The 17,911-nt window shown below is 45.4% G+C and overlaps 1 protein-coding gene and 1 long non-coding RNA gene across 2 annotated transcripts; one reads left to right on the plus strand and one right to left on the minus strand.

Annotated features, from left to right (window-relative positions):
• Nucleotides 1-707: 707 nt before the first annotated feature.
• Nucleotides 708-4,585, plus strand: LOC127301072 (protein SMAX1-like). Its single transcript, XM_051331287.2, has 3 exons — nt 708-2,184; nt 2,379-2,634; nt 2,723-4,585. The coding sequence occupies exons 1-3, from the start codon at nt 971-973 to the stop codon at nt 4,286-4,288; spliced, it is 3,036 nt and encodes a 1,011-aa protein (XP_051187247.2). The 5' UTR covers nt 708-970; the 3' UTR covers nt 4,289-4,585.
• A 10,205-nt stretch (nt 4,586-14,790) lies between these two features.
• On the minus strand, nt 14,791-15,487 carry LOC127298076 (uncharacterized). The gene is made up of 2 exons (XR_007849592.1): nt 15,390-15,487; nt 14,791-15,251 (listed from the first exon to the last, which is right to left on the minus strand). It is a non-coding gene; the product is annotated as an uncharacterized lncRNA (long non-coding RNA).
• Between the last annotated feature and the right edge of the window lie 2,424 nt (nt 15,488-17,911).

Raw genomic sequence — 17,911 nt, forward strand, 5'->3', positions numbered from 1 at the left:
GGCCCCTTTTATAACTATGATGAGGTGGTATATACTAACCTCTCAGGTGATGGTGAACTATCGGTGTTAGAATGACACCCACTTTTGCTGTGGTGGTAGGATGACACCATAGTAGTGTAGAATGAACTTGTGATCCACTTTTATAATGATCATGCATGCCCCGGCCTGTTAGGTTACCAGTTGGAGTCAACACTTGTGTAGTTCTATTGCTATGTTATGAATTGGTTCATGGTTGTGATCGATTACTTGTTCTTCTTATGTCGTGCTAGTGGTATGTGGTGTTCCGCGGACGGGTGCGAGGAATCTACAACTCATGGAGGATCTGTCAAGACTAAGCCAGTGGCTACTCCAACAACAGCTACAGAGGGTATGAAACGTTGGAGTAGGCACAACAAAAGTAACTCACCTTCCTGGAAGTTCTTCACGTTGGTGCAAGAATCCAGCTCAGGGCAACCAAACCCGCACATAAGAATTCATGTTCATATTTTGTCGACGAGGAAAAAAGCCATTACCGGTAACGTTTCTTTCCGTGGCTGGAAAGTGGTGACGCGATACTCTCTTCACTGGAAACCACAGACGAGCAAAAATAACAAAGAAGAGAGACGAAAATAGTAAAGAGGAAAAGAAATTCTGGCGTTGAGTTCTCACCTCATCCGCAGCTGCGGCTGACGCTACGCTAGGCTAGCAGTGTAAATTGCAGAGAGGAAGCGAAGTCGGAGACGAAGATTCTATTCGCCTCTTCCTCCTCCTCCTCCTCTCTCTCTCTTCCCCTTTTGCTCGCCTCGCACTGCTCTCGTTTCCTCCGCCTCCTCCTCCGAGGCTCCCCCTTTTCCCACGATCCGACGCGCCGTACCGCGCCACGGCGGCGGCCACACCGGAAACAGGAACCCACCTACGTGAAGAACACAGGAGAATTCGCGCTCTTCTCTGATCGATTCATGAGCGGCAGGCCGCACCGGCGGCGACGACCATGAGGGCGGATCTCAGCACCATCCAACAGACGCTCACGCCGGACGCGGCCGCCGCGCTGGCGCGAGCCATGGACGAGGCGGCGCGACGGAGGCACGTCGCCACCACGCCGCTCCACGTCGCCGCCGCGCTCCTCACCGCGCCGGCCGGCCTGCTCCGCCAGGCCTGCGCGCGGGCCGCCGCCGCGGGGGGCGCCGCCGCCGCCTCCGGTGGCGCGCACCCGCTCCACTGCCGCGCTCTCGAGCTCTGCTTCTCCGTCGCGCTCGACAGGCTGCCCGCCATGGCGGCCGGCGCCAAGGCCGGCGGGGCGGCTCAGGCGCCTCCCGTGTCCAACGCGCTCGTCGCGGCGCTCAAGCGCGCGCAGGCCCAGCAGCGCCGGGGCTGCCCGGAGGCGGCGCAGCAGCCGCTCCTCGCCGTCAAGGTCGAGCTGGAGCAGCTCGTGCTCTCCATCCTCGACGATCCCTCCGTCAGCCGCGTCATGCGCGAGGCCTCCTTCTCCTCCGCCGCCGTCAAGAACACCATCGAGCAGTCCCTCACCTCGCCCTCCCCGTCCTCTTCCGCCGCCGCGTCTAGCCCCCAAACCACGCCAACCCCGTTCTCCCCGTCCCCTTCCCCTCTCCCGCGCGCCGGCACCGCCAGCGCCTACCTCAACCCTCGCCTCGCGGCCGCCGCTGGAGTCGCCGGCGGGGACGACGCGCATAAGGTGCTCGACGTCATGCTCAAGCCAGCGCGCCGCAACCCAGTGCTCGTTGGGGACGCCGGCCCGGACGCGATTCTCAAGGAGGCAATCCGGAGAATCCCAACGGCCACCTCGCCTGCCCTTGCTGCGGCCAAGATCCTGCGCCTGGAGGCCGACCTCGCTAAACTCGCCGGAGACAAGCCGGCCATGGCTGACAGGATCGTCGACCTAGGCGCCGTCGTCGAGAGGCTCGTCGCTGACCACGGCGGGGTGGTTCTTGACCTCGGGGACCTCAAGTGGCTCGTCCAAGGCCCCGCCGCACCCTCGTCGGAAGGGGGCAAGGCGGCCGTTGCTGAGATGGGCCGTCTGCTCAGGCGTTTCGGTCGCGGCCTTGTGTGGGCCGTCGCCACGGCCGCGTGCGCCACGTACCTCCGATGCAAGATCTATTACCCTGGGATAGAGGATGAATGGGATCTCCATGTCGTGCCCATCGCCCGCACCACGCCGCCGTGTCTTGAGGGACCTGCTCTCATCAGGTGCGTCCCACTTCATTTTCACCACCTTCCTTTGTTGGATTGGATCCCCATCTTTTAACATGTCTGGTCTTGTGCAATTCCTTTCTTCATCCTTTGATCATTTGCTGCTGCAAAAATCAATACTACTACTTTGTACTTCGTAGTCTCGTTCTAGTCTAATTCTAGAGATGTAACCAACTATCGAATTTTGTTAGGCCTGGAGGTAGTGCAATTCTCAGCAACTCGATGGGGATGTTGTCGCCGATGCCCCGGCCTGTGCCAGTGATACCGACACCTCTCCAATGGCGGCCAGGGGGTGACCATACTCCAATGTGCATGCTTTGCAAGGATGGTTATGAGCGCGACCTAGCCAAACTTACAGCAGAGCGAACGGACAAGCCAGTATCCGGCCCTCAGGCTACAAACCCTGGTTTGCCACACTGGCTGCAACGCACTAGTGATCAAAATCAGGTTTGTGTTTCTCCATGCTTAATCTTGACAAAGCAACCTATTGTTTTATTGAAATCCTCATCAATATAATCATCTGTGTTCTCTACAGTCCAAGGCACAGGAGTTGAAATGGAAGAGGAGCAAGGATGAACTTGAGAAGAAATGGCGTGAAACGTGTGCCCGCGTCCATTCGACCCGTGCTGGAGCACCAGCACTCTCTGTGCCATCGATCCCGCTCGCTCCACGCCCACGTGTCGAGCCCAAATTGGCAATTGCAAGGAGTGCTGCCGTTCCCACTCTTAAGATGAACACCAATTGGGAGAAGCCAGCAGCCACTCCGACACTTGAGCTCCGCAAGAGCCCACCAGGAAGCCCAGTGAAAACTGACCTTATGCTTGGTCGCTTGGACCCTGCCTTTAATCCTACTGTGGAGAATGAACAGAAGGAAAATTACGAGGGACTAACTGCCATGCAGAAGGCTAAGATAGCTGGAATTTCGGATATTGATTCCTTCAAGAGGCTCCTCAAAGGGCTAACAGAGAAGGTTAGCTGGCAGTCTGATGCAGCTGCAGCCATCGCTGCTGTTGTGATACAATGCAGATCTGGAAGTGATAAGCGTCGGACCCTTCGAACAAGAGGTGACATGTGGCTCATGTTTGTTGGCCCTGATCAGGCAGGTAAGCGGAAGATGGTGAACGCACTGTCTGGGCTGATGGTGAACGCAAGACCAGTGATTGTGAACTTTGGTGGTGACTCCCAGTTGAACATGGGTTTCTGGGGGAAGACTGCACTCGATCGGGTTACTGAGGCAGTTCGGCAGAACCCATTCTCAGTAATTGTTCTCGAAGGCATTGATCAATTGGACACAGTTGTTCGTGGAAAGATCAAGCGGGCAATGGAGACAGGCCGTCTTCCGGACTCTCGTGGCCGTGAGGTCAACCTTGGCAATGTCATCTTTGTTCTTACTACCAACTGGGTACCCGAGGAAATTAAAGGGCCAAACATCGAGACTTTGCTCCAAGGTGAAGGAAGGATGCTGGAGATATCAAGCTCTAATTGGCAGCTAGAACTCTCTATTGGGGACAAGCAGGTCAAGCACCGAGCAGATTGGCTCTGTGATGATGCTCGCCCTGCAAAGGTAGCAAAAGAATTGTCCAGTGGTCATGGTCTGTCTCTTGACCTCAATTTGGCAGTTGGTGCCTTGGATGATACTGAGAGCTCGCATAATTCCAGCGATCTCTCTGTGGAGCAAGAGCAAGAGAAAGGGCAGCTTGCAGTCCTGTGCTCAACGCCGGCTCCTGACTGCGATCTATTGCAACTCGTTGATGATGCCATTGTGTTTCGCCCAGTCGACTTTGGTCCATTTAGGAAGACTATTACAGATTGCATATCAGCGAAATTCGAGTCGGTCATGGGGAGCAGCAACTCATTCAGAATCGATGAAGATGTCATTGACCGCATGGTTAGCAGCGTCTGGCTCGCCGAGGAGAAGATTGATGACTGGGCCGGTAAAGTACTTGTGCCAAGCATTGAGCGATTGTGGCACAATGTGAAGCATGATAATGCGCGCACTGTCGTCCGTCTCGCATCAGTTGCGGATAAGGCATCGCCAAGGTGGGGTGGGGGGAAGGAAGGGCTACCGGCGGCAGTAACGATCGCCATCGATGGCATGTAGAGGGATTGGAGAAAGTAAATTCTTTGTACGGTAGATATGTAAATATTTGGGGCAACTCTCTTGTTATAAGCTTGAGGGAGGTAAACCTCCTGAAGTACATAGGAGGAGAGGGGGAGTGAATATCCTTTGACTACCAAATAGGCAGGAGGTTATAGATCTTATGACACCCAAATGTGGTTATAGTTTTGATAATATTTATAGCTATGGTCCTTGGAACTAAAAATGGATATGTTCTTTTCCTCTTCCTATTGTTATGAGGGTGGACAATTTAGAGAGAGTAAATACTGATACTTGATATGTTTGTTTTTGCCCTGAAAGTAAATAGATTCACATATTCAGGTCATCTAATTGGATTGGTGTCTAGGGTAAGGTATACCCCTATTTAGCAGGATGTTGATAAACAGGGAAACGTGGTCTTCAAATATTCTCACCAAGTCTTCAATATGGTCTTGTCTGGAAGTACTATTTCCTCATATTTTGCTCGGTTATCCTTGGTGTACATCGTTTTCATGATTCTAATCGGAATAAATGTTGGCCACACCGTGGTCCTTATCGAACCATGCTTTCACAAATTTCCAGAAACTTTTAAGATGATAACTCACAGGCATAGATTCTCAGTTTCTCAAGACTTTGCACAATGACGACATTTCGCACTAGATACCTCCCCTTTCACATTTTTACTTAATAACATGTTAAAAGGCTGACAATACAGATCACTATCACTCATTGCTGTCATTTCTATTCAAAAGTTGTGCTATGTATTCTTCTTTCTTTTTTCCTCTACCCTCTCTCTTGAATCATCAAAATACTAATACTAAAAAGTCCAACATTTTTGTCTTTTGTGTTATTTTTGTATGTGCCATGTGGCCGGGTAGTTCCCTGCCAGCAAGCTTAACAGCCCATATTTAATTAGTGTGCGTTTAGTTATTCTGACCAACACTATGTTTGGAGGTGAGGCATCTTGTATATTCTCCTATGATGAACGAAGGAACCTTTTGGTCTAAACCAAAAGGCCACTTTTTGGCCTAAATGTGGGCCCACATTGATGTGGCAGATCACCAACTCTAATCAACTTGGAAACATTCAATGCTTGTTTATAAGATATCAATCTTGGTGCCACTTGTGAAGCTTTGTTTTCAATAGAAGCTTCAGATCAGTCACAGTGCCAAATGGCACACCAAAAACTTAATATTGAAAAGCCTATATTTGCCAGGGACCATAGATGAGATGATATTTCATTTGTGGTGGGTCCACATGTCAGAGATTATTATATGCCCACCGTGAGTACACCAGTGGTTGTGATTGTTCTTCTTTGATCTTTATAGCTGGCCTCCTATTTCCTTACATTAATCAGTTGGAGTGATTCAAACTTCTGCAAAAAAAAAAAAGTGCATCTCCATGTGACAAAATCACAAAAGATAGTTTCTCTTGCTAACACCAAAAGCCGAGAGAGAACAGAAGATGGTGTATCTAGAACACTTCTCGACGGCAGATAAACTTAGTTTTCATGGTCCACTTGCAATTAAGTGATTATGTTACATACTACTGTTGCTCGTCAGGGATCGTAGGTGATACGTTTTAGTCATTAATCATGCTGGAAAAAAGTTGTGGCTTGGGGAGCGCTGCCAATGCCAGAAAATATCGGGTGCTAATGTGTTCATCAGTCCCTTTTTTATGTATCACCATCATTTGTTTTTAATTTTACCTTTCTTCTGGCCGCGTATGCAAAGTGAAAGCGACACGAGTGTGGTAACAGGCACCTTTTGGTTTTAGATACCTCGATTATTTTTCTTGAATCTTTCAAAACATAGAGGAGACTTTTGCTAGGTTTCACAAAGCGAATCAATAAGTAATAATGTCCACCATAGCATCTTCTGTTTTGTCTTCAATCTTTACTCTAAGTATAAATTGGATAGTGGAATGATTTCTCTCGTAACCTGATTATTTAATGTGAAAGGTTAATTTGTGCACAGAAGAAAAAAAAAGGGTTTTCCACAGGTGATATAACCAAAAAACCTGTCATATATGGCACCTTGGGCAGAAAGGCTTGATGTAAACCAAAGAAAAATTTGCGTTTGGGCTGCAAATACACAACACCAATCAGCTGCCGCAAAACAGAATCAGGAACCCCAGGCGCACCAACTACCAATAACGGTCACGCACGCGCCTCCTGTCTCCTCCCCGGGCGGCCGCTCCCCACCATCGTTGGCCGAATCCCGACCAAATCGACTGGGGATTGACCTACCGCCGCTCAATGGTCGCCCTTTGGCCCCGCCCCACCTAGCCCGCCTCCTCTGTTAGCTTGAGCTAATTCTGGCCCACCGCTGCCCTCTATCGGTCATCTCTGGGATCAGACCACCCGAGAAAACGTCGATTTGATGCCCGAGAGGTGCGACGTGGCCCTAGTCTGACCGGGTTGACGGGTCAACCGACCTCCTCCGTTGTGCCACGTCTAAGATCTAGCCATGTATCACACGACCTCGGCGCTCCATCAATGCTTTTGAGGCTCCAGCTGGCCTAGTTCATCTACCCCGCCATCGAAGCAGGCTCCTACCGCCACCGGCCGATGAGCTTCGCGTTGCACACAAGGTGTTTGATACCTTTTGTAAACTGTAAGATTATTCTTCTTTTGTAGGTAATTTGTTTTCTAGATTTTGTTGTTGTGTTGTAGTAGTAATTTGACACAAGTATTATTGAATTGTACCTGAGTTCGAACAAGATTTTGACGATGTAAGATTATTCGACACCTGATGAGGATTTTGACATGGATGAAGAAGAAAACGTTGCAAAAGAACAAGCGACCAAAGCACGATGGTTCTGTTATTGGTCGTGAAAGGCTGCAGTGCGCTAGGTTTGATGGACACAACCGGTTGATGCTCTACTATTTTGCCGATTCGTCGGTGTATCCCGATCGATACTTTCACCGCCGGTTTCGAATGGGAACGAAGTTGTTCAAACACATTGCGGAGTCTGTGAAGTTGCAAGACACCTTCTTCGATGAAAGGAGGAATTGTGCTGAAGATCTTGGACATTGCACCTACCAAAAGGTCACCGCCGCATTTCGGAACAAAGACTCCAAAGCATCTTTTGATGCTACTACTATATACACACGTGATTCCTCTAATAGGCGCCCATCTTCTAACCTTGATCTCCCCGAAACACCAATTCAGAGGAACTGAAAATATAAGGACGATGCTTGCAATTAGTCTATTCAATCCTTATTGAACCTCATAAATACATGTATTCACAGTCCCATTCTCTTTAGGACCTTCTCATGGTATTAAGATGGCATATGGTAAAAAAGAACTTGACTTTCACTATAGACAATCGGTGGCTAGGAAGGATGTAGAGAGGGCATTTGGGATTTTGCAAGCCTAATTTTGCTATTGTGAGAGGACCGGCGAGATTTTGGGATCAAGAGATCCGTTAGTACATCATAAATGTTTGTGTGGGAATGCATAACATGATCATTGAGAACGAGTATGGTCAAGATTTTGGATTATAGGTTCTATGAGTTGATGGCAATAGGACCGGACCTAGCACAGGCAAGTCTATACCGCCCTCTTCGTTGAGCGCTACCATGATATTCACGATTCAGATATCCATGATGATCTTCAGAAGGATCTCATTGAGTAGTGGTAGTCATGGTTTGGCTAACAAAGGTGCTAGCTTCCATGTTGTATGTGACGAAATGTATGTTGCATGTGATGATATTTTTTTTCAAAAATACACCATGGAAAGGTGTATCAACCATATAGATGAGTGTCAAAGAAGGGGAAGTTGTCATTACCCACAGGGGCAGCTCCCCACACACGCCTACTCTCTGTGTTGGCACGGTAAAACACTCGAGTCATGAAACGCAAAAAATGTGCCACGAAAGATCTTGGCAAGCCACCACCTATCGAACTCCTCTCTAACCTTGTCCCTAATGGCGGACTGCGAGCCCACAACACCATTGAAGACCATGTCGTTCCGGTGCCTCCAGATGCACCAGAAAACTAGGATGATAGTGGTCCACATGTGTCGCCTATGAGCCGCCGGGCAAGGGCGAGTAGTCCACCACTCCAGCAGCTCGGTGTCTGCCACCGGGAGCCACTCCACCTTGCCCCAACAACGAAGAGTCCACGCCCACACCTCCCGCGCCACCACGCAACCAAGAAGCAGGTGCTACAGGGTCTCTGGATCCTGGTCACAGAGGGGGCAGGCCGATGGACAGGGCCGATCACGCCGCTGAAATCTATCGGCCGTCCAAACACAGTTCTTCACGGCGGGCCAAAAAAAGAACTTGCAACTATAGGGAGCCCTCGAGCGCCAAATTTCCTGCGAGACAGAGGCCTTCTCCCGACCAGCAAAGAAGGCCCCTGCCATAAGCCAACTTGAGTAACTACCGTCGGCAGACCATCTCAACATAAGCACATCCTCCCGCTCAGGAGTCAGATGGAAATTGGCTAGTCTCTGTCATAGCAAGAAGAACACAGGGAGGGCCTCCTCTCCCATGTCAGGCCACAATCACGCAGCCATTGACCGGATAAGCCCTCCTTTACCAAGCAGCCAATGGACCTCCTCTTCGAGACCATCTTTGCCATGTTCGGCGCAATCTCCGCCACTTTGGCTCCATCAAGCCAACCATCAGTTTAGAAATGAGCCCGTTCGCCATTACCCACTGTATAGCAGGTGATCGCATCGAAGATAGCGGTGCAAAGACTGGGTAGCTTAATGTTCAACTTAGCATGATTAAGCTCCATCTCGTTTGGCTCCACAAGGCATCATAGTTGCCATTTAACATGACAAGACTTTTGTGATCGGGTCCATATCTTTATGTCCTTGTATTTGTCCACGCCATGAGTAAGCTAACTGTTGAACTCTGCCCAGGCCTTTGATTGATCCACCTTCTGTAGCCACGCCCACCGGCAACGAAGGGTAAGATTGAGAAGGCCGAGATTTGGAATACCTAGTCCACCAAGGGCTTTAGAGGATGCCACCTTGTCCCACGCGACCATGCAGTGACCGCCATTGATCTCTCGCCGCCCTTTCTAAAGAAAGGCCCGACATATCTTAATTAAGCAGCGCCTCAATGACCTTCAGAGGAATGTCCAGCGACATCATGGCATGGACCGGAATCGTGCAGAGAGTGGTCTAGACTAGAATGGTCATGTGATGAACTTTTAGTGTTTGTGAGTTGATCCGTGTGAAACTTGATCATGAACTATTTGTGTAATAATGATGAACTATTTGTGTGATGTAATATTTGGTACTATTTGGATTTTATTTGTGTTTTAGAATCATTTACATATGAGTTTCATGATATTTTATGCATATATGTTTGCAATTGTGAATATAGGGCACAAGGTGTGGTGCTCTATTTTAAATTATCTAAAATTGCACATGTGCCCTATTTTACATTATCTGAAATTGTTGCCCAAAACATGCTGCCCAAAGAAGACACGGAGACAAAAAAAAGGTGACCTAAAACTTATTGGTGCCCTATTTTACATCATATGTTGGAGATGCTCTAAGTGTGGCGGCATGTGGGAAGCGCACTCCGGTTGTTTCAATTTTGTTATGTCTGATTTGATGTGTAAATTTTGACATTTAAACCAATTAAAATGGTTTAGCGTCTGAGAAAGATGCATGCCTCATTTCTTTTTTCACCCCAAGTGACAATCAGAATCTGGACTTTGGTTGTACTTAGCATGATTAGCTCCATCTCGTTTGGCTCCATCAGGCATCATAGTTGTCATTTAACATGACAAAATTTCTGTGACCGGGTCCATATCTTTATGCCCTTGTCTTTGCCATGACTGTCGGCTTTCAATACTGTAGTAAGAAAGGGGTGTTTTTTTGGGGGCAACCCGATAGGTTCAGTTATCTGGCTTTCTCATGGTCTTTTTTAAAAAAACGTAAATAATCGTGTGCTATATTTCTACTTTTTATCTGTAAATGTTATTTGTTTTTTTGTGTGGCTGTTCATTTGTCATCTGAGCATGAGTAAGCTTAGATCTCCAGTTCCTAACGCCACTTTACTTTGCTTAAATTTTCTTTCTTTCTTTAAAGCCCTATGATTTTCTTTTGCATATATTGTTCAACATGTTCGTTGATCAAAAGCTGGCATATGTTCCTCCAAGCAAATCATGCCAATGTTGCAGAATTTTTTTTCATTTAAAGAAAGGGTAACTATAAGCAGCGTGCATGGGTGGCCACTGGGAATAATAATTGAGGAACCGTTTCTTAGAATGCAGACAAGTATCATAAGACTGCTCATAGTGGGAGTAACTTAGGTAGTAACATCACACATTTCAAGATGTTTTGGTGACATGGCATAGCAATAAATGAAGAAAGAGAGGGAGGTGGTAACTAGCTATGTTACCATAACATCACACACCCCAAGATAAAATGAGTCTACAAACTAATAAATAAGGCTTTGCATGATACCATCTCTAAGTTACTTTCCACTATGAAGGTAGTAACATGGACTAGTAATTTATGCATGACACCACCTTATGTTACTCCCCACTATGAGCAGCCTAAGAAAGTCTAAGATATGCGTGCTGAAAGATGCATTGCCTTTCCAGGTTCATAGAATCAAGCGGTAAAGGACATGGAGACTTTTAAAACTGAAAAGGAGGTTTGGTCCCACTCCCAACCGCACTTGCATGTGCATCCATTTATTTGCTTTTGCTCCAAACCTAACCTTGGTATTGCCGTATTGGTCTGGTGCTCTCCTCCATAATCATCTCTCTGTCTGTAGGTTCATGCATGGATAGTCTTCTTTCGTTTCCGACGCTTTTCCATGCTAATCGTCAACAATAGATAATATTGAGTTGACTGCCTTTAAAATTGGTAGAATTGGACTAAGATTAGTCGTAGTAAGGAGTAATATGAAGTAGTGTTATACATATGATACTAGTCCATGTTACACAGTGCATATTGTTAAAAAAAATCTTCACAATGCATATTACCATAGATGTCGTATCATTCATGAGTATATAAATTAGCTTATAAACTCATTTTATCTTGAAAGGTCTGATGTTATAGTAACATAGTTAGTTATTACAACCATCTTTCTCCATTTAATGATATGTCATGTCATCAAAATAACTGATCCCTCCAGATCAGGTGCGCATGCAGTTTAAGACAAACTTTAACCATTAATTTTTTCAATAAAATATAAATTATATGTCTACAGAATTTATACCATTAGATTCATATTTAAAAATATTTTCAACGATACAATTTTTGTGACATATATCATATTTTATAGAATAAAATAGTGGTCAAAGAATATTCTTGAACTGTGGGCACGCCTCTTAACCAATCCGGAGGGAGGAGGGCCTGTACGTATCCTGGATCAATAAATTTTACGAAAGATAATATAAATTATATAGCATTACAAAGTAAAATATCTGAACTTTTTAATAATATATGTTTTATAATAAATACCTTATTTTACGTTAGTAAAATTTACAACTTAAGAATACGCGCAGGACATATAAACCTAAACAAAGGTAGTAGTTGTATGTCATTAATTTAGTTACTCCCACTATTAGTAGTCTAAGTAACCTTCTTGATCAAGTATATGTATCATTGTTTAGTGATAATTTATAAGGAAATATCTCAAAGAGTGCCCTCAGACTGATGTCTTTTTAGTTATATCTATCTATAATTTCAATGTACTACATATCCACATCTAGGTGGCCCACATTTGAGATCCAAGTTTTATATCACAAACATTATAACATTGACTTTGCATTCAAATGATGATTCTATTGGTGTAATTAATATGGCACTTTCATTCACAATTTAATGGCTAAATAAGTGGTCGAAGTTAAATCGAGGGCTCCATGTAAATAGGGACTGAGAAAATATCAAACAAAACAGTAGACAACACGGCGAATTCGCTACGTGTATGATTTATAGTTTTTGTCGTTCTATCAGTTCACATGTATGCTTGTAATAGTTAGGGATAAATGGTATGTATAATTTCGCTCCAAATTTTCATCCACGTCTGAATCAACCGTGTATAGATGCATATGTAGATATCTAGCATGGGATATGTGGTGGATATAATGTTCTTAATATATGGTAAATATATATGGATTATCTTCTGCATGAAGTACCCCAATACATAGGTGGAACAATAAAATGTGTGCGACAAGCAAACACCTTGGTGGTTGGGCGGGACACACAATGAGCATACTTTAAAAAAGAAAACCAGCGGCTTTCATTTGTTATTGACTGCCTTGAAGAGTTAGCAGAAGTTCGCTCTCTTTCCATGCATGAAATTGATCTCAAAAGCCAAACAAATGCGCATATAGCACGACTCATACGCAAGGAGGAGCTCAAATGGTATCAATGTTCTAAAGCCCAATTCATACTAGAAGGAGATTCAAATACAAGATACTTCCATAGTGTCACCAATGGCAGATATAAACACGAAACTTACTCGTTCTCATGTTGAGGATGAGTGATTGTTTGAGGGCCGAAAGCAACTAAAGTCGTACATTACAAACTACTACAAAGGTTTGTTCGTTGCGAAGACAACATCTCTATGGATGATACTCAAAAAGACCGCATACCCCATGTTTCAATAGAGGAAAATAACCCATTTATTGCACCTTACTCTGAGGAAGAATCTTAAAAAAGGTTGTTTTTCAAATGGAAAACAACAAACCCCGTGGTCCAGATGGTTTTCTGGCTGAGTTCTACCAGAACTTATCGGATAACATCAAACCGGACCTTCAGTCTTCGCCTACTTCTCTAGGGGAGCTTATCTCCAACTGTTGGGTGGGGGATGCACTGACAATTGTTGCTTTGGAGGTTTTCGGAGGGAAGAAGAAGGAAGAGGCGGATGAGGATTAAATTGACCGGCTGAAATTATATGTGACATGCATAGAATTTTGGGCGACAAGATGTCACTAGTATTTTCAGTGCTCAAAAGTCAAACCAAACCGCGCACACCCGATCCACGCGCATTTTCCACTACTTCCCTCGTCTAACAGTCTCTACCCCCACTAATATCTACCGAACAAACATAGTTAAGTTGCATCGTCTAGTTCCGACGTCACTTCCACCACAGCAATGGTTACCTGGATCGACGGCGAGAGCTCCAACGAGGACTTCACTGATGTGAGTCCTTTTATTTTTTGTTTATTTACAATCGTTGTGCCATGGTTCCAATTTGCCGCGCCACAGTTCCGAATTAGGGGTTTTCTTTGGAGGTTCGATTGACCTACGATTTTCTGTTTGTTCGCATGGATGTGTAAGTTCACCGAGATAGACTTTGCACCAGCGGATATCCATGATAAGGATTTATGCGCCGTTGCTGCTGAATCCATGTACCTGTATCGCATCCATAAGGAGCCGGCGGAAAAGTTTATTGCATTAGAAGGCATTAACACAAGGAGACGTTTCTATCACTGCCCACGCATGGATGTGAGTTTTGTGCTTTATGGTTATATGATTACTAGTTTGGTTAAGTTTATGTTCTTATGCGAGAGCTAATTAGCTAGTGTGCGTAAGTGAAAATTGTTTCGTAACTCGTTCTATTCAGTACACTTATTTAGTCTTGAAAGTTAATGACCGTGCAAAATAAATTTGAAGCATTGTGTTAATTAATGGATTTTTAGCTCAATACTTGTTTTCTTATTATACTTCATTAGGTGGAATGTGGTTTCGTGTGGGCAGATCTTGAATGGCCTAAAGCAATGAACTTCGCTTTGTGAAATGTATAAACAAAGTGTTGATGGGCAAATGAGAAGCCAAGTTGATTCTGGTAAGGAGATCATGAAGTTACTTGATGACAAGGACAATCACGACATACGTCGTGTGCATACGTGGATAAATTACATTAGGATGAGTGTGATGCATGGCTACATTTTTTATGATTATCCCTCTGGCACTTGTATGGGAATGGCATTCAACACAAAGATGGTGTTCGGTCTGATGGGACATGAGGACACGCTGAAGGATGACTTGAAGGATTCGAAAGATGATATAGAATGTGATAAGCAGTTGATCATGTGTCAGGTGAAGAAATGGGGTAAGGCAATGGATGATCTCAAGAAAGATAATGAGAAGATTCCTAGCTTGCTCAACGCTGCTAATCAGAACAATACCAATCATGAGATGAAAAGTCTATTTGCGATAAGTAAATTGTAACTTAGCATACTATGTTTGTATCAAGATCGACTATTTGCAATCGGTATTCCAGGTAATGTTGAATAAATATGGGAGTTAAACAATGTAATGTTGCAGTTCTCTATCTATATATATAACAAATATTGTAGTTGAACTATATTTCCTTAAAGAAATTAGTTGCAGGTTCACTGAATAGACAGATTTTATGCAAATATTTTCCTAAATACCCGGCAATTAATTTTGATCTGAGCGCCAATTTTGAACTTTGATGTTCTATACTAGCACCAAGTTGATTCATTTCATGTTTTTTATCAAATACGATGAAGAAATGTGCATTCCATATTCTTAAGAAACAAATGACAGAATTATAGAACATACTGATTAAAACATATATGTATATGTTCGATGGCAACATAAACACTGACTGTTAAAGATAGACACAAACTTAAACATAATTAAACTAGTTAAACATGAGAACTTCCCACCCTTGAGGCAATATGAAGATGATCGGCAATCTAAGAATCACCCCTCCTTGGCCAGCGCGAGCTCCTTGTGGAGAAGCTCGGCTTCTTGGTGTTGGGCCTCAATCTTCTGGTTGAGGATGTCAATCATCTCCTCCAATTCATTATTGCACATACTCATCATGTTGGTGGCTCAACAGAAGTTATATCTCGCCATTGTCTTGCTTGAGGCCCTCATCGAAGGCATCAAGTAACTGCTTATCCCGCTTGACTAGTATGGTAGTGAGGGTCCCGATTACCCACAACTCAGACTCAGTCACCGTCACCGAGGAATTCGGTGGGTCGACCTATGGGAACAACTAGCCCTGATGCATGAAGTTATACATAAGAAGATGATCAGAGTTTAAAATCAATCCAAATAGTTTATTAAAATAAGAAGAAACTGATCAGATATAAGTGATGCACGAGAAACAAACAACACACGCCGGAAGATGATCCGTCACCTAGCGGTGATAAGTCCGTCCCTGCTACAGGCACGAGATCCTCGAGGGAGGGTGATGATGCACCCGTCTCTTAATTCCTCTTCGCACCAGAGCGGGTCCATGTTTTTCTTCGTGTGGTTCCATGTTTTGGTTATACTAGAGGATGCCCCGCACGTTGCTGTGGAAATGTATGCTACAAAAATTGTCACACATTTGTGAAAAATAGTCCAAGACGTATGTGCAACTATTGACAGGTTTACCAATCTACCTCTGTACCAATGAAATAGAATAAGAATCAATACACCAATGTGAGAAATTCGGATCCACTTTGCAGAGAAAAAAAACAGAAGAGTATTCACCCTTTAGGCACGGTACCAATTTTTCGCTATTGTCCAAGGTGAAATGGAAGATAATGAGAATAAGAAATATGAAATCAGCAAAGGAGATCTTGTCATTTTAATCTCTATCTGATGATTGCCAACGAAACCAAGGATCGCAGGCAAGGAGGCCATCTAAACCCAATCCAATCACTTGCAAAATTAATGGGCAAACGACATGAATGGGTTATGAGTATATGAACCTTCTATCCATACAGTCGATACAATGGAAATAATATAGAAAAAAATAAAAAAAAATGATATATTAGTTTCATACATAAACAACCAAAACTATACCAGCAAGAGTTTGGAAAGGAGGACCGAGACCTATAACAAAAGATTTGCCAGGCTGCTGCTTGTGTGTTTTCACTTCGGCAGAAGGTTCCTTTTTATATGCAACAACTACTCGAAAACCAGCAGTGGCTCATTTCCCCACTCCCCAGCTCTGAAGCCTCCACAGTAGCCTTGTTCTTCCCCCTCCTTTGACAGGGCCGTCGACAGCCACTCCGCTGGAATAGCTGGCTAGAGTAGGTCTAGGTTGGTTGCCGGTGTAGTCTAGGTGTAGATCTGCAGGTTTTCTAGTTGTTTGTGGCTGTTTGCCACCGTTTGGGTGGATGCCCCGTAGAGGAGACGGTGGCCTGGATCCTCGCCGCCGGATCCCGGCTAGGCTAGGGTTGCTGCTGGCGCTATCTCTGCTCCGGTGTTCGGAGGGAGGTGCGGCGGGAAGCGACGCCGTCTTCTTCAGTAAGTCTGCGGCGGCAGGTTCTTCTCCATCCCTCGTCTGCAGTGAAGACGAAGCTCCCCAGGCCGGCCGTTGAGGCGAGGTGGGGATCCTTCTTGGAGCTGCAAGGTACGCAGTTGATTCTCTCCTGGCCGGCCTTGGTGGCGAGGAGGAGCAGGAGTGTGGCATGCTGATTTTGGATCGAGATGGAGGATCCTGTCCTCTCCGTCGATGCGGTGTGCGGCTGGTGGTTGCTAGCCTGCAACTTCTTCTTCCTTGCCATGGTGGCCAGAAGAGGAGCGGCGGCGATGCACTGGCGGCCCTTGCTCGTCAGCTTCTGCCTGCAGGGTGCTACGGAGCTTCTGGACAAGAGCTCCTTCGAGCGAAACACGCGGTATCCTCCAGCGACGCCGTGATCCTCGGTCGACAAAGCGGCCCTTCTTCAACCTCCAAGACAGAGGCCCTACAGCGCTCGGTTCGTCGGAGCTCAACACTTCTCCACCGACAAGTGGTCCTTCCCCGGAGGAGGAGGAGTGGCCGGCGGATCAGATGCTTCGCCGGAAGTATGCTGTTGAGCAGCTTGGCATCGTATCTCGACGGCAACATCTCGAGATCGCCGACGAGAGGTGGCGAAGGCGCCCAGGGACCCGGTTGCTTTTCTAGATTTTGTCTTAGGGTGTTTTTTGTAATTCTTGAGGGCCTTTCTTCAAATTCTAGGTTTCTTAGAGCGAGAGATTTTGAAGGGCCTCTTTGTAAATTGTACCCACCACGTGTGGACTGAATGAAATCTCTAGGGCCTTCTAGGCCCTGTTTCTGTTCAAAAAAAAGAATTAACCATCAGTGAATGTAGAAATTTTCATGAATCTGGATAGATATAGAGGTTATTCAACCGGGTATTACTGCATGTGCAGGGGTCTAATTGGACGGAGAAGAGATAATCACCCCAACCAATCTGCCGGAAGACGAAACATCTAATATTGTTGCAATGATCTGTAGAAGAACTGGATTTCTGACCGTTAATATGTTGCATGCTGTGTCTTGGGACTGCTTTGAACGCCTTCATAGCCTCCTGCTTATCCACGTGTTCTGCAGGGAAGCGCATCAGCATTCTTGCCATGATGATCTAGAGCAAATACAATAAAGTACAGTCAGCATGCTATAAAAGTTAAAATAATATAGTTTTACTGAGTTGGATGAAAGAGAAGAGGAGAGAGAAGAGAAGCAGACTATAAAATAATAGCCAGCTGCAGCGCATGCTCCTAAGCACTTTATGAGATTGCAAGGTGGGTCATCTAACTATTATATGGGCTGACTATAAATAGACTATATATGACATGACAAAAACATGTAGCCAACTGCTAACTCTTCTACTGTTCTTGCTCTTATGCAGCAGAGGATGTCCAGCCGGTCGAGAATAGTAAGACAGCGATCTGAACCAACACAAA

Source organism: Lolium perenne, chromosome 7 (assembly GCF_019359855.2).
Source record: "Lolium perenne isolate Kyuss_39 chromosome 7, Kyuss_2.0, whole genome shotgun sequence".
Classification (NCBI taxonomy): Eukaryota; Viridiplantae; Streptophyta; class Magnoliopsida; order Poales; family Poaceae; genus Lolium; species Lolium perenne.